General features: G+C 44.4%; 2 protein-coding genes across 2 annotated transcripts; both read right to left on the bottom strand.

The window, feature by feature from the left end:
• Positions 1-1,863: 1,863 nt before the first annotated feature.
• Positions 1,864-7,062, bottom strand: PtrM4_098200 (Med15 multi-domain protein; the record flags this gene model as incomplete). The annotated part of the gene is made up of 1 exon (XM_066107254.1): positions 1,864-7,062. One exon carries the CDS (start codon positions 7,060-7,062, stop codon positions 1,864-1,866), a length of 5,199 nt encoding a protein of 1,732 aa, XP_065962922.1.
• Positions 7,063-8,521: 1,459 nt separating this feature from the next.
• On the bottom strand, positions 8,522-9,148 carry PtrM4_098190 (uncharacterized protein; the record flags this gene model as incomplete). The annotated part of the gene is made up of 1 exon (XM_001933812.2): positions 8,522-9,148. The coding sequence occupies one exon, from the start codon at positions 9,146-9,148 to the stop codon at positions 8,522-8,524; it is 627 nt and encodes a 208-aa protein (XP_001933847.2).
• Positions 9,149-21,763: the final 12,615 nt, after the last annotated feature.

Below are 21,763 nucleotides of genomic sequence, written 5' to 3'. Positions count from 1 at the left end.
TAAGGCTAACTAGTAGATTGCTTATAAAGAGCGTTAAGGAGGAGCACGATTAGGCCTTAGCTAGCGGGCTTAAAGGCGCTGCACTAGGTGTAAGGAGACCGGGCATAGCACATATGTAACGCTAATACTATTAATATAGAGTAGTCTACTATATTAATATCTAGCAATAATATTATCGCGTTGTTGAGATATATCGCTTTGAAGCTGCAAAAGTTGGTGGGGTGCGCCGCTCGCTTGCCAACTATGTTATCTTAGAAATAACGTGGTTCACAAGCGAGTCGCCACCCCAACCGAGTCGCCACCCTAACACAATCGCCGCGCCTAAGCAGCAACTTTATGTAATACCGTAACCACATTAATTACAAAAGTCCTATACTAAGGGTGATCTACAGCTTACTATCTTAGACATTAAATTATATTAATTTTAAAGTAATAAACGCGCTGCAGCTGCCTATAACGTCCCTTAGAGAACGCTTATTAACTAACGCGCTAGACAACGCCCTTTACGCGATTATAAGCTAAATATAAAGCGCCTTACAAAGCTAGAAGAGGAGGTAATTATATAGTATATACGCGACGAGTCTTTCTATAGAATACTGCCCTTAAAGGCACACGTACGAGATATAGCTAATAGACTACTACGCGATTATAGTAGTGAGCCTATAGGTAAGAACTAGGTTAATAACTTTATATAATATACATCTAAGCTATGTATACGCTAGAGCCGTCTGTATAATCGCTAGCGAGCTCTCTACGAGGATCTAGTAGTTATTAGGCTATAGTTTAGCCTAGTTTAATTAATAAAGACGAAATATAGTATTATAGATAAGGACACTTAGAACTTTAATAAGTTAGGCTTTATAATAAGTACAATATCTTCTTAGCTTATAGTTATAGGCTTAGAGAAACCTAGGAAATAGAAGAAACTACAGCTTAGTAATCGCGAGTAGGTAACTCTAGTCTAAGGCGTCTCTATAATAAGGCGTGTTATCTTACCCTTCTTTATCTTTATAGGCAAAGTCCTTATTACCTCCTAGTTCGCAGATCTGCCTTATAATTAGATTATTACACTCTTTTACTAGCTAGATTAATAATAACTTTACGCTAGCCTAGCTTAAGCACTTTAACGCCTATATAAAGGCGTCTTCTACTAGGGCGTATAGACTACTTATTATTAACGGCTATAAGAGCTACTGCTTAATATAATTTTAAGACTACTATAAGAAGAATAAGATTATCGCTCTCTATATACTACCTTACGTATCGCACCTCTTATAGCCTTTTAACGTTATCCCCTACTCGCTATTAAAGCGTACGTACAGCGATAAGATCTTGCTCTTAGCACGTAGCTATATTTACTATATTAATAAGGAAACTTTTTTACTAGCCTTTAAAGTAGCTTATAAGAAGACGTTTGTTGGAAGGTCTATAGCACTAGTGCTGAAAGGAAATAACGATAACTAGGAATGCATTCTGTTCGGTGATGGTGATTGATTTATTACGAACACAGTGTTACGGATCCATAGACTCGCTCGGCCCATGGCCCCCATATCGATAAGATCCTTATCTTATCGGACTAGCGCCTTGGCGCCCACAGCATAAGTTCGGGCTCACAACGTAGATAGCTCGATAGCTTGTATCTTGTCAAATCCAATCTTTCTTGATCGATCCCTCACACACAGCTGCTACGAAGGTATACCTAAGCTCTGCGCAAGGTGGGCCGAAGTCGGGCCGAAGTGTCCAGCAGCCGACGTCTCTACCGATACTCACGATCCGACACTGGAAGTCTTTTCTTTCTGGGTAGCTAGTAACTCTGCTTGTATCGGTAGTGACAGTATGTGTTGATGGTAACTGTGTGTAGCATCAACCATCAAAGCTTGTCGGCCTCTGCACCCATCCCTCTACTCGGACTGTCAGCTTATTGCCGTCAATAAAGCGTTCAAGAGCGCGGTTTGGCGATGCCTTGGTGAAGGCGTCTGCAGGATTGTCTTCACCATTGATCCAGCGGATCTCCGTGATCTCGCGACGCTCATATGATTGGCGCAGCGCCATGATGTCGATCATGAGACGCTTTTCCTTCGTCGTCCCAAGCTTTACTAGGCACTCGTACAAGGAGTACGAGTCTGTACAGATAACCAAGGGAATTGCAGGTAGTCTAAGTCGTTCTGTAACTATCCTCAGCGTGGTTGCAACTGCAATGCCTATGTCAAAGCCGTTGACCATGCCGTAGATCTCTGAGGCCAGTACGCTCCGTGTGATGCGCTTGCATTTTGTAGAGCTGTAGTGGATCACGTTGCCCTGTATTGTGAAGGTGTTGACGTCAATAGACTCGTTGACGAGCATAAGGACAAAGCCTAGCTGTGAGCTGAGGTCCTTGTTGTTGGCAAAGGAGCCATCCACAAAGACCATCAACTTGGCCTCCATAAGATTGACAGTGACGTAGCGCAGGCCACGATCGAGATTCTCCATCTGCCATTTCAGGCGTTTGTTGAGTGCCTTGATGTCCTCGTCTGATGGTTGCTGAGCTTGAGCAGCGACGGACAGGTCAAATGACGCCTCTGGTTGGCATGTTGATGCGATGTACGCTCCGCGGGTGCGCTGCTCGGTGTACTGTTGCGCGCGGTCGGGTGCCCTGATATCCACAAGCCTGATCCTTCCTCCTTGTCCTTTCTGCCTAAGGGTCAAGACTCTGCTGGCGTCCATCGTGAGTGTACATCCATTGAAGTCTAACTGCACTTCTGGTGTCAGCCTTGCTTTTGGCTTTGACCTGAACTCTGCCTTCTGGATCTTCTTCTCTTCACGTGACGAGAACGCTGGTGTCCCGAGCATGAGAGTGTCGTCTGTCTGCATGCCAACGATGCCGAAGATGCCTGCGTCGTCTCTGTTCGTGATCAATAGGCATGGGTCGTACGTCGATGTTGCCATGTCCAGTTCCTTGCAATGGTGTCCGTGATACGTTGTCCACCAGTGGACTCCTGCCTCAGCGATTCCATACAGCGGCTTGATCACATGGAGTAGCGTGCCTTCTGGATATCGATGGACTAGCTCAGTAGGAAGATGTGCGAGTATCGTCCTCTTCAGGGTTGTCTGCGCCTGGGGATACGCCTGCGTAATGTCACGGAGCTCGATGTTCATTCCGCGTTGTACCATCTCGGGCGCCAGCGACATAATCAGGCGCTGGCTACATCGCTGTATGGTTGGAGATTGCGTCAGAATAGTCTCCTTGCCGTGGTCCTGGTAGCCTTGGATAACTAGGCGGGATTTCTCATAGGGCTTGGTTGTCTTTCCCTTGACCTCACGTACTAGGCGTGACTTGAAGATCCGGATCTTGCTGTGTAGCCTCTCGTCGTATTGCTCAAATTTAAAGACTCCACGACCTACGAGGTCGCTGATCTCTTGGTCATCAGACGCTTCAAAGGGGGCGCCTGAGGTTGTGATCACTCCATCGTTACGTAGCTTGATAGCTAGCTCAAGATCGTCCTGCTCCTTCTTGGTGATGTACGCGTGCGCCTTCCGCTTGTTCTTTGACCCTGGAGGGCGGCCTCTCCTGCGTGGTTGCACTGCCGGTGGTACTGCTACCGGCTCATGCGGCTCATTCGGCGCGTGTGGCGCATCGGGGTCGCTCCAAAGGTGGTCTGGTCTGTAGTATGGCTTGACGACAGTGGATCTGAATGTCGTTGGACCATTGACCATGTCAACAGTGACGTTGTGGCCATCTGTACTGGCGATCTTGTACGGGCCATTCCAGCCATCACTCTCTCTCCATACTAAGACTTCGCTCTGGAGTGGGAGCGCGAGCATGTCTGCAGTGGCTGGTCCATTGCGGGTGTTCAAGGCGTCTGCAACTTGGTGCTCTGCCGTGATCTTGCGTAGGGCTTTCGTCGCCTTTTGAATAGCCTCGCTGCGCTTGACCATTGACGGGGATGGCGGTGACTCTGCAGTCATTCGTGGGTACGCTCCAAAGACCAGTAGCGTCGGGACTAGTCCATCGGGGCCAGCAGTATCGTTGACAGCCTTCACAGCCATCTGGAGAATCGCGTCGTCGGACATAGTGTCAGTGAGTTCTGCATAGAGTATGTCCCATGCGCGGCGTAGAGGTGCATGGTACCTCTCAGTTTTGCCGATAGACCAGTGCGCCTCCGTAGGTACTTGCTTGCATGTGACTCCCATGATCTTTGCTTCTGCGCGGAACTCTGTGCTTGCAAAGTTAGTGCCTGCGTCATGCGTGATAATGTCTGGTGGTCCTTGATACGTGTCGATCCATAGTATCCGCAGTGCTTGCCATGTTTCTTTAGCTGAGATAGCGCTGAGGAACCTCGCGCCTTGAAACGCTGTTGAGGAATCGACCACATGCAGTACAGGTTTGTTGCTCAGGTACATCACATCCACCAGGATCTCATAGTTGAAGTGGTGATCATCCTTGAGAGTGAATTTGAATCGGCGCGGTGCGGAGCTGTGGAGCTGGCAGTGGTGGCAGAACTTAGTGACTTCTTCTAGGGTTCTTTCTTCGAAGTCGTTATGGCCAGCATCCTTTAAGAGCTTAACAAGTCGCGTGACAGCTGGGTGTCCAAATCGTCGATGGAGCCGTCGCAACTCTGTCTCTGTCAGGAACACAGTTGCTCTCTCTCTTTTGTTCAGATGGAACCAAGGATGTCCCCATTTGCGAATTACAGGGATGTGTACGTCACCCTGGACTAGCTCATTTGTGGTGTTGTTAAAGTAGACCTTTAACCTGTCCATGTCTGCAAGGCACAATAAGAATGGTGTAGGTGCGTCAAGCACCTCAAAGTTGATCGTCCCAATGTCTGTAGAGACCTGTGAAGTGCCAATAGATGATGTAGCCTCGCCCTTGCCGAATTTGATAGATGCCTTTCCTGCTGTAGACGTATCCATCCTAACTGTAGGATCTTCCCTTGTGAGTGCAAGGTACTGCTCCTTGCCAACTGTGGATACGTTGGCAGCGCCTGTATCCGGTAGGATCCCTTGGTACACAGATCTTGTGTAGCGGTCTTCAAGCAGGAACTGTGACGCTGGCGCTGATGGCGCGTCTTGGCGGTATACGTCGTCGCCAGAGATGTGGTGCAAGAACGCCTGATCTGCAAGGCATTGCTCCGTGAAAAACTGCTGTTCAAGGTATGCTTCCGCGACGTCGTCATCGTCTTCCTCCTCTCTCCAGCCTCTCTGATTGTACTGGCTAGTGTGCTCGATCCCTTCGTATTCTGCAAGATGTACGGAGAAGTCCTTGGGGGGCTGTGTACCTGTAAAGTATAGCGTAGAGAAGAACTGTGTACGGGCAGCCTTGCGCTCTTCGTCTGTGTGGTTGGTAGACCAGCATCCTTCCTTCTGGCAAACAAAGCATTTCTTCCTCCAGCGAGGCTTAAATCCTCGTCCGTTGTCGTCGCGCTGCTCGCCTCCTCGATATGCTCCTCTAGATCCGCCTCTGAATCCTCCTCCACCTCGAGATCCACCTCGGATTCTTCCATTGCCGTTGTATCGGCGATCTAAGTAGTATTGGTCCTCTGTGACCATCTGGGTAGTGTGTTGCCGTGCAAGGTGTGTCTCAACTGCAGAACGTAGGTCTGAGAAGAGTCCTTCACAGATTGTGGCTGGTTTGAACAGTGCCATCTCAAGCTCTGGTACTCCTCGGCAGGCATTGATGACAGTGGTACGTAGGGCATCCTCGCCCTCAAAGTTCTTGCCAAGGGCACGCTGGCATAGCTGCAGCTTGTCAAGCAGGATCTGCAGAACCTCGTGTAGTCCCTTGTCGGGGTTCTCTGTGCGGGTGCGAGCGAAGGTTGTAGTCGTCCAGTCTGTGTAGTAGTGCTGGTGATGGACGTCATGGTCGAAGTGGTTTTTGATTGCCATGTACGCATCAGCAAAGCTGTCATCTCTCTCTACAACCTGTATGTAGAATGTCTCTGCACGCCCGGTAAGGATACGGGGAAACACTGCGTGAAACTGCTCTTCTTGGATATCTACCTGCCAGCAGATGCTGAAGAAGATCTTGATCTTATCGTCTAGGAGATCGTACGCATTCCCTGTATACTTGTTGCTATTGTCCCATAGCTTAGAGAACTGCGTGATCGTATTAGCGTCGAGTCGATCGTTGCGGGACCATCGCGGCGGTAGCGTCTTGTACGGGTCGTATGGTAGTTCGGGTGGTCTGTTAGGGACGCGGTTCGTTGGCTGTTGCGGAAATGGCGTGACTTCGCGATATGCAGTCGCTGGCGGCCGTGTCTGTAGTTGCGCACGCCCTTGTTGCGGCTGCGCGGCCTGCTCCCACAGTTGTCGATGCTGAGGCCCTTCCAGCGTACCGCTCATGTGTAGCGGCTGTTGTGGCTCTATTGTTTGGGAACGGCTCTGGACGCCTTGTCTCACTCTATACTGCTCTTGTTGCTCGCCCTGCGACGGTCGTTGTAATTGCGACGGCTGTGGTACTTGCGGTGGCTGTTGTAATTGCGGCGGTTGTTGTACTTGCGGTGGTTGTTGTACAGCTGGATAGACTGTGTGCTGAGTGTCCTGTTGGCGTCTATTGCTCTGCTGGCGCTGGTACGCTTCGGACTGTTGGTCGAATTTCATGGCTCGAAACTCTGCTGGTTCCCATTCAAGAGTATTCTCTATACCTAGAATGTTGTAGAGAGAGTCCGCCACCCTGGCGTGATTGTTGCCAGTGTATACTCCCCGGTGTCGTAGCACACTCTTAAGAGACCTTAGTGTACCACGCTCAACCTTGCTAAATAGCTCCTTCGTCCATCCTTCAAAGTCCCATTTGTAGTCAATGAAGAGGTCATCGTCCCAGGCCATTGACACATTGTAGTCGTGGATAGCCTTAGCGACCCACGTTGTTGCGTGTGTCTCATTTGCGTCCGCCGGTGCGGGTACACCCCAGAGAGCTGTATTGATGACCTTGAGTGCAACTGTGTATGGACAGTTTTCCATAAGTTGTTCCGCGGTAAATTTGGCCCATGGTGAGTCTGAGAGGTGTTCTGATTGCTCATTCTGTAGTTGATTCTGAGCTTCAGCAGAGTCTGCAGAGCTTATTTCGCTTTGGTTATCCGCCATCTTGCTAGCGGGTGTTGACGCGTTGTCGGTGTTGTTGTCTCGCTGGTTGGTCGTGCCAGCGCTTGTTGTTGTACGTGATCGGATCGTCCGGAGACGCTCGTACGGTTGAGTTGTATTGCGTTGCTGACGCGCTCTGTGTTCGCGGATTAAGCTAAACCAGCAGCTGTAGAGGGAGGTTAAGAGTGCTTTGTGTTATCTCTGCCTCGCTCTGTTCTTAGCACAGAATCTTCTCCCGGGAGTATAACGTCGTGCGTCAGGGAGTTCGTCGAAGATGCGGTCTGTCTCTTCTACCTTGCTGTCTGTGATCGCCTTAAGCAATCACTGATCAGTGTTGGAAGGTCTATAGCACTAGTGCTGAAAGGAAATAACGATAACTAGGAATGCATTCTGTTCGGTGATGGTGATTGATTTATTACGAACACAGCTGCTACGAAGGTATACCTAAGCTCTGCGCAAGGTGGGCCGAAGTCGGGCCGAAGTGTCCAGCAGCCGACGTCTCTACCGATACTCACGATCCGACAACGTTTATACTAAAGAATATTTGCGCTAAGTTTTAAGGCGCTAGGCTAGTTTTATATAACTTAGAGGCGATATTATTAAAGCTAGATATATAGCTATATACGCTAACACTACCTATACTAGGCATTATCGCTTAGGAGGCGTAGACACCGCGCAACGCCTACGAGGTAGAGGCGTAATCTACGCTAATTTAAAATCGCATACAAAACTACTAAGGGTTTCTAGTAAGCTTATCAGATAAGTAGGTTAAGCAGCTAAGTAAAGTCGCTTAGTAGATAGCTTATAACATAGTGTTAGTGTAGGAGGAAATAGGCTACCTTTAAGACGCTATTAATACGCTTATAAAGCGTAAGACTTATAAAAGACGCTACGTATGGACAGAGGAGGTATTAATAGTTAGTAAGGTATCTAACCTAATTGCTAAAAGAGGGGGTAGTAGTTATAAGGAGGGTAAGGAGCCTGCGAAGAGGGTGCGCGTAGGGCGACACTGCGGCTGTTGTAGCGAGATTAGACACAACTTTTACACCTATAAGGCAGAAATTAATGATATAGATAATAGCGACGCTTCTAAATAATCCTATAGTATAGCGTATAGTATAGTAATTTATTATAATATTGCGTAAAGTTGCTGCGCAGGCGCGGCGATTGTGTTAGGGTGGCGGCTTGGTTAGGGTGGCGATTCGCTTGTGAACTTCGTTACATATACAAGTTTTCTTTAGAAAGGTATTTACGTAACCTATCGCTTAGTAGAGTTGTTGACAATTAATTAGTAGCACGTCGCTAGCTTACGTAGTAAGGATGATCTTTATAGAGAAGTGGTTCAAGATTATATAGATAAGACATTAGGATAGAAGGTAGATAAGGTGTAGTCTTAGCGAAGGTGTGCAGCTTAGTTGCCGCTTACGTTATGAAACCATTCATATTATCAACAAACACGAGCTCAGATCTTTGTTTGAGCAAGCACTCCGACCTTGACCCACGCATCACGAATAGCCATCTGCACCGACTTATCGACAAATTCCTCTCCGGCGATATCCACTGTAGCTCTCGCGAAAGTCTTGAAATCGCAGTTGGGTTCAATCTTACCTGAAATCATGGTCTTGTACCACACCTTGCCAGCCCTTTCCCAAGAACTCCCACCAAGAGATTTCGTAGCAAGATAGAAGGCATGATTCGGGATTTCAGAGTTGATATGGACGCCTCCCCTATCATTAGGCCCTTTGTAGAGATCGTCCATGTGCTTTGGCTGCGGGTCAGTTTTGAAGATAGGGTCGTCCTTATATGCTTTCCCAGCCTTAAAAGTTCGTAGCGCAGAACCCGTAAACGCCACCGGAAAAAGCGTCTGGCCGAGAATCCAGTCCGCATCATCCACACTCTGATGCATATGCCATTGCTCGACCATGGAGCCAAAGATATCGGCACAAGACTCATTCAAGGCTCCGGACTGCGATGCATATTCAAGCGGTGAGGAGAATTGGACAAAGCCATGACTCAGTTCGTGGGCGATGACATCCAGCGAGTCGGTGAGGAAGTCAAAGGTGATGTGGTCGCCATCGCCGAAAACCATTCGCTGCGCTTCACCGTCCCAGAAAGCGTTGTTGTACCCATCTGGCGTGCTGCTCAGTTTGTAATGGACGCTGCCAATAAGAGGCTACCCTCTGCCATCAAGGGAATTGCGGCCGAATATCTTCGAAAAAAAGTCGTGCGTGATTTTGAATCCGTCGTAGACATTGTTGACTTGGCGGTCCTTAATGCGTACCTCTCCTTCTGATCTCGCAAGCGTTCCAGGGAGATTGTCGGTTCCATTGTAATTGTAGATCTTTCTTTGCACGAGGCCTGGCAGTGTAGCCTCTTCTGCCACCAGAGTTTGCTAGATTGCTTAGACTCAGCAATTGCCCCAAGGACGTATTTGGGGGTGAAGCCTCTCCCAGCATCTGGAGGACTAACCTGAGTTCTAGCGCACAGCTCATGACGTTGAGTGGCATAGGATGTTCCATGTTGAAGCGTATGTTTGCAGGCAGCACGAGAAATTTCCCCGACAGGATCAGGTTTGGCGATGGCAGAGTCGGCTATGGCTGAGAGAATGTATGGAGGCACAAAGCCGCAGATAGGATACGGCTGGACATTTCCCATGATAGAGGTTGAGTAGGAGGTCGGAAAATAAAAGCTTTTGGTAAGAATAGAGAAGTGAAGGATTCGATCGTCTCTGGATGAAGGAGAACGACGCTGTAGCCTAGGGTTAGCAGGACTTATATATTACGGTTCTTGGGAAGCTTGGATTTATAATACAGTGTAGACAGGGATCAGTTCTCAACCCTCATATCAGTGTTGTACCGGGTAGTTCCAGCTGAGCTGACTGCATATTGCTTCAGCACCACGTTTTTGGCGATGCACGATCTAGGATATCTCCTACTTCGAACACTGCACAAGTTATGTGCACTTCAACCAACAGGGCATCCGCCTTTTAGTAAAGCTGAAGGGCGGAATAGAAGACGTATGAATGGCACGATAAAGCGACCACATTGCTAATGTTTCAGCTCTACCAGTATGAGTTTCCAAGACTCTGGGGAACACCCCGCATCCGCGAACCAGCCAACGGGCCTGGTTTGACGACTTGCAGATACCACACAACACCATCTTTTGCATGGATAACTCCAAAGCTGCCTGGGCGCTTAAGTACTACTGGAGAATTTTCAGCTTTCGCCTTTTCAGCTGCGCTTGGCTTGCTTGGCGAAAGTCTATATTGCTCGGCCAAATCTTGTGTGTTAAACTCTGAGGCAACTGAGCTAAGGGAATAGTGGATCCACTTAACCGTTCGAATGGGATACTTCTACTCTGTTGTGCTTTTAGGGTCTCGTTGTCTTATATAAATCTAATTCTTAGGATGTCAATTACTAAAGCACAACGAAACCAAAGTGCCAGGTCTAATCAAGAAGCTGGAATAGGGGGGGACATCGGGGGCCAGTGTGTAGTAACTAGATTACTTTTTACTGATTGCTGCGAGCTCCAATTTAACTTCAGTAGAGATTCCGCGGCAATATTTCACATCTCAAAGAAACTGTATATCCTCGTTCAAAAGAGCTCATTCTGAAAGAAACGAAACATTGATGCGACATGGAAAGTAAGCCCAATCGCCACAGTTGCAGGTGGACTTGGCGGTTTCGGGACTACATTCGCTGGAGGAATGCCCCTTCATGCGAACTTTCTTCGAGTAGATGACCCTCTTTGGGAGTTCAAGATTATTGGGTCTTACTGTCAGATAATAGCACTGTTGAAGATAAGAGCGTACAGACGCTGGGTTAGACTAGCGCGACCCAGCATCTGAGAGAGCTAATCGGATCACAGGAAGGCTTAGCACCCCCCAGGTGTGCCCACAACCGTAGACAGAACCAACACACAATTAATTATCAATATTATCACTATTATTACCTATTTTATTAGTATTCCAGATAAGAGTGAATATCTGACAATTAAGAGTCTCACTACCTTTACCTACTTACCAAAATGACCATATTTACCACCCGCGACGCGACCGTGACTTTACGCGACTAGTTAGACTACACCAGATAGATGCTGCAACTACAAGCGCGTTGCGTAGCGCACAATATTTGGGATAAGATTAACCTAAAATCTACTACTTAGCCCCTTCGGGAGCCAAAAGACATTAGAATCCTAGTATTCGCTAACTACTAAGCAGCTGCTAGCATCGGAGAACTAGAGCGCCTAAGCGAGCTGTCTAGCAGCGGGCAAAAGGCATTTAAAGAAGATCTTAAGTACTATCGTATGTCGATAGAGCAGTACAAGAGCGACCAACACTAGTACGAAAAGGAGTAATTAAGCTTCTAACATATTATAACCTTAATTTAATTAAGCGTGTTACTACACCTACTACGCACATGCTGTCTCCTAGACAAGACATTACGCGAGTGGATTGCTAACCTACAACTAACCGTTGGGGTTGATAACGAGACTAAGAAAGACCAAGCACGCGAGCGCTATCTTGCGGCCCTACGGCCTATAAGAAGCGCGGCGCAATAGGACACGTAGCTAGCTAAGTATAACTAAGCCGTAACCTACGCGGAGACGTACAATGTCCCTAAGCTATCCTAGCTTAGCACAACAATAAAAGACTTCTTAGCAGCTGTTAATAAAACTACACCTATATAGGCCACTAATTTTTAGGATAATAGTTGTGGGGCAGTAGGTATGAGCTAGAAGGAGATAATGAAACGGTTCCGAGAGCATATAATGATAAACTATCCCCTTAGATTAGGGAAGCACAAAGCAGCTATGGCAGCTTAGGATAGACTATATAGATTAACTCTTGCTAGTGGTGAATCCAACTAGGAGCTATTAGGGACGCCTTATAGTTCGAAATCCGGGCTATCGACAAAAATAAAACTAGAGTAGACCTCGCTAACAACGTACTAGGGACGTCCTCGTAAACAACGCTAAACTAGAGTAGACCCTAATACTAACGTATAAGCTAGAAGCACAAAGTCTACACTTAAGAGATCTTTAAAACAAGACTCTTTTACTACTGCTAGAGTACAATGCTAAGTATATAGACAATATTATAGCATTAGAATATGCTTTTATCTCTACCTAGAGACTGCCCTAGAATAGTAGCAACCTAATAAGACAATAAGCGAGCTTATTAAGTTTAGACGCATATATAATTCATCGTTTTAAGGGCTAATCCGCGGACAAAGCAGACCCCATACTCGCACACTAGTGCTAAAGTAATTACATACACTAACCCTAGATCTCTCTTAGTTACTAATCGAATGACTAGAAGGCTGAAAGATTACGGACGTAGACGCCGCGTTCACTACTATCGCACGGAGTGGGACAGCTAAGCACACGTACCCTCTCGCACGATTATTTATTCTTAATTCAGTAGCGACGTGCTACATCACAAATAATCTAGATCGGATATACAACTACTGCCCGTTATTATTAGGAGACTACATATAGGCTAGTAGTATAAAGATTTAGATACGAGGATACGGGACTACAGGTATCACGCTGCAACATTAGCATAGGACAATAAAGCTAGTGCTGCAAGATATGGCAATCTGCCTAGAGATCGTATACAATCTAGTGTCCTTCCGACTGCTACGGCAGAGAGGAATCTAGTAGGATACTAAATTAAACCTAACTAACTTATAAGGACTTAACGATTAAGTTATAAGTAACCTCTTAGAAACTTTTAGCTAGTGGGTATTAGAGTACAGTCCTCTACCCTAGGTATTTATCTATATAAGAGCCATCACAACACGCACGCAGAGAGGACTAAAGAAGGCTTCAGCGATGCTATAGCACAAGAGACTCGGCTACCTAAGACTAGCAGCAATTAAGCACCTCGTGCAGCAGTCTAAGGGGGTGCGAGTCTAAGGAGTAACGACAGTATAATACGACTCCTGCGGAAGAGCCAAGTCTAAGAGATAGATACGACGCTCACTGCGAACTAACGACGAAGGCCTAAGAGAGCGACTCGCTATCGACTTCTATACATATAAAGCCTAGGCGATCACAAAAGAGAAGAGCTAAATGCTTATTACTAATCGTTTTTTAGGCCTCTAATAGGACCTATACTTTACTAACAACTAGATAGCTAAGTCTATTATCTAGCTACTTATAACTTTCTTCTTATTTATAAAGAACTATTATAACATATCCGTTAAGACTATAGAGTCTAATAACGAGATCACAACTATTAAGCTAGATGTCGAGCGATAGCTAGCAACACAAGGTATTAGAGTCGAGCCCTTAGCCCTAGACACATAGGCACAAAACGGTAGAGCTAAGCGCTCAGGGGGTGTAAACAAGGAGAAGGCACGCGTAATGCGACTTAACGCTAATCTCTCTTAGGAACTATAGCTAGAAATTACTTAAGCCGTAGTCTATCTCTATAACAGAACCCTAAACTATAATAATTACTAGAAGACACTATACGAAGTCTTCTTCACACGAGTAGCTTTTAGCAACGGAATAGTTACATCTCTCTAAAAACTAAACCTTACTTACCCTAAGGTATTTAGCTGTAAAGCTTTCGCTATAACAGACAACACTTATAGAGAAAAGTCGCGCCTATAACGCCTCGACCTAAAGGCATAGATTAGATACCTAGTTAGATACTAGTTATCAAACATCTACTAAATCTAGATACTATTACTCGCTAAAGTAATAAGCACTAGAGACGTCGTCTTCGACGAACATTTAATTTTTAATAGCAAAACCGAAGACCTAATAGACAACCTTATGCACAATACGCTAGAAGAAATCGCGACACACGTGAGGACCATTAAGCTGCCAACACTAGCGCAGCAACTAGAGACGGAGTCCTTCTATAAGGACAGTCTACTAGAGGAGTAACTCGCTCAGGACAGCGAGGGCGACCAGCTAGGATACTATTAAGGGAGAAAAATCTGGAACAGCTACCCAACACCTCTAGCGACACCGCCACCTGCAGCGTTGCTCGCGCGGCTAATAGCAGGAGCATCGCTAGATAAGAAGGATCGATAAGGAACCCCTAAGACTGCCCTATAGGCAGCAGCGTTTATAGCGGGTACCTAGGCTAGAAAGGTTAGAGAATATAGAGGAGTAGCTATAGATAAGGCTGCAATTATAAGAATACTCGCTAAAGGCTTAAAGCCCTATCGTAGCTAGCTACCACCTTTGCTAATATACTAAACTAAGCTTAAGGACCACCTAATAGGAGAACTATTTAAAGAAGCAGAACAGTCCTATCTAGTAAGCTACTATTAAATAAACTTATAGATAGAGATCCCTATAAAGAAAATTAAGCAAATAAGACAACAAATCCTAGACTGTATATAGGTATACACCTACAAACTGAACAAGCATCACTAACTACTTAAGTGCAAGGCACGACTAGTCGTCCGCGGTGATTAGCAGCAAAACATTACATCGCAAGATACCTATACAGCAACACTCGCAAGCTGGTCGTTCTAAAGGCTAACCGCAATTGTAGTAAAGTACGACCTAGAGCTTAAATAGTACGACGTAGCAAACGCCTTCGTGCATACGATAATAGACTAAGAAGTATTTATAAGAATGCTACGCGGCTATTAGAAGCTAGGCACTATACTTAAGCTTAACAAGGCATTATATAGACTGCGTATATCCCTGCTCCTCTAGCAGAAAGAGTTTATAGGCACTCTTAAAGAACTTAGGTTCTAGGAAGTACCGTACGAACCCTGCTGTCTTATCAAAGACGGTATTATTATCTTCTTCTACGTGGACGATATTATACTCGTATACTACATAGACATAGAGTAATCCGCCTAGTAGGCAATTACTCGCCTCTAGGATAGATACCTCTTTACTAGGGGAAACAACTTATAATAGTTCCTCGGCGTCGAGATTATCCGAGACTAAAAGGCGCGGACGATCTAGCTATCGCAGGCGGCCTACGTAGACAAGATTAGTAGACTAGCCGACTGTACTAACATTAGACACGACACGTTGATAGCGACTGCTAAACTACTACTAAGAGATAGCCTCGCCTCCCTAACAGAGATCAACAAATACTAGCGCAAGATAGGCTCGCTCCTCTTCGCAGCTGTGACTACTAAACTAGACATCGCCTTTGCGACGTTGCGGCTCGCCTGCTTTCTCTCTAACCTAGGACTAGAGCACTATAACGCTGCCGACTAAGTCCTCTAATATCTACTAGCGACAAAGCACCTTGCGCTATAACTTAGAAGAGGCACTAGACTATAGATAGCTAGCGATGCTTCCTTTGCCGACAATACCCTAGACAGGAAGAGCTCACAGGGCTACGCGATTAAGCTCTTTAATAGACTTATCGCATAGAAAGCTAATAAACAAGACACTATTACAGCATTAACGACAGAAGCCGAGCTCCTCGCTCTATCTTAAGTAGCTAAGGAAGCTCTATTCCTGTCCCGTCTCCTTAAGGAGCTAAACATCTAGCTTAACACCCCTAGTATTACTATTTAATGCGACAACAAACAGACTATTCGCCTAGTTACTAAGGAGGTCTTAAAGCTTCAAACTAAACTTAGACATGTTAATATATATAATTACTAGATTAGACAGGAGGTGTCGACAGGCCGGATCTCCGTAGAGTACATACCTACCGCGGATATGATCGCCGATAGTCTCACTAAATTATTGCCACTAAACAGATAGCTAGAATTCCTAGAACAACTAGGACTAGTCCCCGCTAAGGAAATCCTGGCGAGAAACTCGGCACCGCTCGAAGAAATTCAAGAGAAACTTGAAAATCTCGTAGTAAGCCTTAAGTAGGACTAAGTGCCTAGCTTATAAGCGTGAAGAGCGTCTAAGCTGAAGGGGTGTATTAGATAATAGCACTGTTAAAGATAAGAGCGTACAGACGCTAGGTTAGACTAGCGCGACCCGGTATCTGAGAGAGCTAATCGGATCACAGGAAGGTTTGGTACCCCCTAGGTGTGCCCACAACCGTAGACAGAACCAACACACAATCAATTATCAATATCATCACCATTATTACCTATTTCATCAGTATTCCAGATGAGAGTGAATATCTGACACTTACACATATCAAAACCTTACTGCGTCGAGCTGAGATCTGGGCTTTCACAGATAAGATGATCGGTAGGCACATTTTGTAGATGAGAGGGGTTTAAAGAAATTAACTGGTTAATTAATATGTCTTGATCCTACGGAGCTGAGCTTTTGTAGCTGATTTACCTCCATCAGGTGATGTTTTGGGTCATACTTGCATTATGGAGCTAAACAAAGCAATTGCAAGACAGCGCAGCCGCAGGAAGCTAAAGCATCAACTGCGGGGAAAAATTACTTTTACATATCGGTGGTAACTTGTGGTGCTGAAAGTTAATGTTACGGATCTATAGACTCGGTCCATGGCCCCAATATCGATAAGATCCTTATCTTATCGGACTAGCGCCTTGGCGCCCACAGCAAAAGCTCGGGCTCACAACGTAGATAGCTCGATAGCTTGTATTCTGTTAAGTCTAATATTTCTCTACTCTTAATTAATTTCTTATATTATATAAGCTCCCTTTTAAGATACGCCCTACAGTGCCCGTGCGTTCGATGAACACGATCATTCGATGAACACCCTTACAACTCAACATATTCAAAAAGATGAAGCCGTAGAGCCCCTACAAATCGTGATAAAATTGTGCAGATCTAGATCCATACTATTTACAGGCCTGCAAAACTTTTTGCTTATTTAGAATATTTTTTTGGGCGCTAGATTAGCCGGGAACGGCGACTACGTGCTAGGGTAGCTAATGCAACGCTTACAGCTCCTACCACAGCTGTAGTAAAACTAGCATATTTCTAACGCTTTATAGCTAGCTTATAGGCTTGTAAATCTTTGCGCTTACCCTTTTAGGACAATTCTTTAGCTTTTTCGGCGTCGCGGAGGGACTTCTAGCGCTGTTTTTCAGCTAGCTTTGTAGCTAGCTCTTTCCTCCGCACCTCCTAACGTCTCTCTCGCTCTACACGCCTCGCCTTGAGTAGCTGAAGCTTGCAGAGGCGAGCTTGCTCCTTTATCTAAGTTCTCTCTGCTTTTTGAAGCTGTTGTTGTACAGCTTGTTATTGTCGTGATACCTTATTATCCCGAGCTTGTTATACACGCTTAGGTGACCAGAAAACAGCTCCCCCGTGATACCCCTAATTGCTCTTAAGCTAGAGGGTATAGGACTTGTTATCCTGTCTCTTCTTGATGGCTAGGGCGTTTGTGAGACCACTAATCTCTCCTTAGAGTAGTGTATTTTGAGCTGCAATGTGGTGCAAGCTTCGTTAAAGCTTCTTAACGTCCTTATCGCTTTGATCCTTTACTGTACGGCGTATAATAGAATTAAACTTTAGCCAATCCTCTCTACTAAGTACTGAGGTTAAGCTTTTATCTAAATCTAATGCCTCCTTAGCAAGCTTCTTGAGTATAACCTCTAGGTTAGGTGGGTGTATATTAGTTACTTTAAAGGACCTTCTGATGGCTAGAGGCTTAAAAGTCATACACTAAGCCCTCTAGAAGAGCGGGAAGAAGTCTCCTTCACTTATTTTAAGTAACCCCTAACTGTCCTAAAGGTATCTTGCCAGCTTAGTTGAATAAGCGCTTAAGAGAGGTTTGAACATCCTAACGTTAAGGGGTTGAAGCGTATAGGTAGCATGTGGTAGGAATACAGCTAATAGGATCTTGTTGTTATTACAATGATTAATAAAGTCTATAACGTGGTTCACCATCGAGTCGGCAGCCCCATCGAGTCGGCAGCTCTACCCCACCAACACGCCTGCGCGGCAACGCTGCGCAACACCACAACAATTTTTTATACTATACACTATAGTAGATTATACTTTAGATTCTTCGCTATTATCTGCATCCTCTATTTCTACCTTATAAGTGTAGGAGTTATACCTAACCTCGTCGCAACGGCTACAGCGCCTCTTAGCGCACACCCTCTTCGCAGGCGTCTCGCCATCCTCACGACTACTACCCTCCCTCTTAGCAATTAAGTCTGATACCTCGCTAACTATTAAGGTCTCCTCTACCCGTATATACTGCCTTTTCTAGCCCTTACGCTTTGTAAGCTCTTTAATTACGCTTCGTATACGTGCCTGTTCCTCCTGTAGTACAGTCGGGTGACAAAAAGAAAGAGACTTTTTAAAAGTTAACTTTTTCCAAGCTCTATATCTAAAGGACTAGACTAGCTAGACTAATACATTTTAGTTTTTTAGAAAGTTAAGAACCTTCTCGTTAGGTAAGGTTACTAAAAGATATACTTAGTAAGCAAAATAAAGCTAATCTAAGGCTGTAAAAGTAGAGTTCAAAAAGAGCTAGAAGAGAGTTAGGTATAACTTTTTACTGAGCGTATAAAAATTTCTGAAAAAAGTTCCTAAGATACTAGCTTATATAAGCATTACATAAACAAATCTCTTTCTAAGCTTTCTTATCTAGTTAATTTTAAAAACGAAGAATAGAGAAAAGTACGCTAAAAAAGTACGCTAAAAAAGTACGCTAAAATTACGTAATAGTATACTAGTGTTATTCTATAACGTGGTTCACAAGCGAGTCGCCACCCCAACCGAGTTGCCACCCTAACACAATCGCTGCGCCTGCGCAGCAACTTTACGCAACATTATAATAAATTACTATACTATGCGTAATACTATAGGATTATTTAGAAGCGACGCTATTATCTATATCCTTAATTTCTGCCTTATAGGTGTAGGAGTTGTATCTAATCTCGCCACAACGGCCGCAGCGTCGACCTACGCGCACCCTCTTCGCAGGCTCCTTACCCTCCTTATAACTACTACCCCCCCTTTTAGCAATTAGGTTAGATACCTTACTAACTATTAATACCTCCTCTGTCCATACGTAGCGTCTTTTATAAGTCTTACGCTTTATAAGCGTATTAATAGCGTCTTAAAGGCGGCTTATTTCCTTCTATACTAATACTATATTATAAGCTATCTACTAAGCGCCTTTACTTAGCTACTTAACCTACTTATCTAATAAGCTTACTAGTAACCCTTAGTAGTTTTACATGCGATTTCGAATTAGCGTAGATTGCGCCTCTACCTTGCGGGCGTTGCGCGGTGTTTACGCCTCCTAGGCGATAATGCCTAGTATAGGTAGTGTTAGCGTACGTAGCTGTATATCTAGCTTTAATAATATAGCCTCTAGGTTGTATAAGACTAGCCTAGCGCCTTAAAACCTAGCGTAAATATTCTCTAGTGTAAACGTCTTTTTATAAGCTACTTTAAAGACTAGTAAGAAAAGTTTCCTTATTAATGTAGTAGATGCGGCTATGTGCTAAGAGTAAGATCTTATCGCCGTACGTGCGCTTTAATAGCAAGTAGGGGACAACGTTAAGAGGCTATAGAAGGTGCGGCGAGTAAGGTAGTATATAGAGAGTAATAATCTTATTCTCCTTATAGTAGTTCTAGAATTTTATTAAGTAGTAGCTCTTATAGCTTTTAATAATAAGCAGCCTATACGCCCTAGTAGAAGACGCCTTTATATAGGCATTAAAGTACTTAAGCTAGGCTAGCGCGAGGTTATTATTAATCTAGCTAGTAGAAGAGATAGTAATAATCTAATTGCGTGGCAGATCTGCGAACTAGGAGGTAATAAGGACTTTACCTTTAAAGATAAAAAAATGTAGGATAATACGCCCTATTATAGAGACGCCTTAGACTAGAGTTACCTACTCGCGATCGCTAGGCTATAGTTTCTTCTATTTCCTAGGTTTCCCTACGCCTATGACTATAAGCTAAGAAGATATTGTACCTATTATAAAGCCTAACTTATTAAAGTTCTAAGTGTCCTTATCTATAATACTATATTACGCCTTTATTAATAAAAGTAAGCTGAACTAGGGCCTAATAACCGCTAGATCCTTATAGAGAGCTTACTAGTAATTAGATAGACAGCTCTAGCGTGTACGTAGCTAAGGTGTACGTTAAATAAAGTTATTAACCTAGTTCTTACTTATAGGCTCGCCGCTGCAATCGCGCAGTAGTCTATTAGTTATATCTTATACGTGTGACTTTAAGGGCGGTATTCTATATAAAGACTCGTCGCGTATACGCTTTATAATTACCTCCTCTTCTAGCTTCATAAGGCGCTTTGTATTTAGCTTATAATCGCGTCGAGGGCGTCGTCTAGCGCGTTAGTTAATAAGCGTTCTTTAGGGGACGTTATAGGTAGCTGCAGCGCGTTTATTACTTTAAAATTAATATAAGTTAATATCTAAGATAGTAAACTGTAAATCACCCTTAGTATAGGACTTTTGCAATTAATGTAGTTGCGGCATTGCATAAAGTTGCTGCTCAGGCGCGGCAATTGTGTTGCGGTGGCGACTCGGTTAGGGTGGCGACTCGCTTGTGAACCACGTTATGTCTTTCTCTTTCTACTTCTAAATTTTCTTATCTCTATTATGTCTCTATGTCTCGAGAGCTTTCTAAATTCGAAAAAGAAGTTTATACTCTATCTTTGCAAAAAAATTCTACTAGTACTATTAGTACTATGCTATAAAAGCCTTATAAGTCTATTTGTAATACTTTACAACGTATTAAGAAGAAGAAAAGTCCTATTCTACCTCTTTCTACGCCTAAACTAGGCCGCCCTACTAAGGTCTCTAAACGAACTACTCGAGTAGTTAATAGAGACCTAGAAAGAAGTCCTAAGAAGACAAATAGGCGTAGTCTAGTAGAGAATAATCTAGATTCCTCTACTAGAAGCTTACAACGCTTATTAAAAGCAGAGAAATACTGAAAATCTTTAGCTAGAAAGAAGCAGCTTTTAAACGCAGAAAAAGCTACGAACCGCAAGGATTACGCTAAGAAGACACTTAAAATTCTTGAAAATATAAACTTTAGCAAAGTAACATTTTTTAACGAGTCTTCTATACAGCGTGGGTATGGTGCTAGGCAAGAATACGTTAGGAAGAGAAGAAATAAGCGACTTGGAAAGAAACAAGTTCAAACAACTAATTTAAGTAAGTTTAAAAAAAATCTAAATAAGCTAAAATATTCTTTGAAAAATTTAGTATTTTTCTGGGAGTTTAGTACATTTTTATCTAGCTTACTAACAGAGATATAGCCCGCGATATCTCGATAGGTGTTTGGGGAGCTATCTAGATAGGTAGAAGATCTAAGTTACACATAACTAGATCCCTACAGAACTCTAGAACATTTATAAATACACGTTATATACGACAAGTACTTGTACGTATTGTTAAACCTCTATTGAAAAGAGGTAAGTAAGAAGTTGTCAGATTGTGATGGGTTATCAAAGACGGGGATAATAGTATAATAATATGATGGGGATCGATTGTATTGTTGTGGTCTTGTGTGGTGTTCTTCTGTTGTCCAACGCTGTTCGATCAGTTAGGTCGCGGTGGATTGTGCGCGCTGACTAATTTAACTGATCCACAGAATCCACAGCTCCGAACACCCGGATTTTGTCCACCACCCAAAATATGCCCATATTCTGACACACCCCCTCAGCTCAAGAGCCTTGAGCTGGATTAATCACAGCTAAGCTGCTCTAATTGAGCTTAGATCTCTACAACAGGTAACTGATTGTGTGGCTCTCGATCCCTAACTTCGACCAGCCCTAGTTAGATTAGAAAGCCCGTCTACTAGTTTACTAGGAGTACTTTAGTAAGGC

This window comes from Pyrenophora tritici-repentis, chromosome 4 (assembly GCF_003171515.1).
Source record: "Pyrenophora tritici-repentis strain M4 chromosome 4, whole genome shotgun sequence".
NCBI classification, from domain to species: Eukaryota; Fungi; Ascomycota; class Dothideomycetes; order Pleosporales; family Pleosporaceae; genus Pyrenophora; species Pyrenophora tritici-repentis.
Note: the sequence above shows the minus strand (reverse complement) of the source record. Positions and strands in the feature narration are given on the sequence as shown.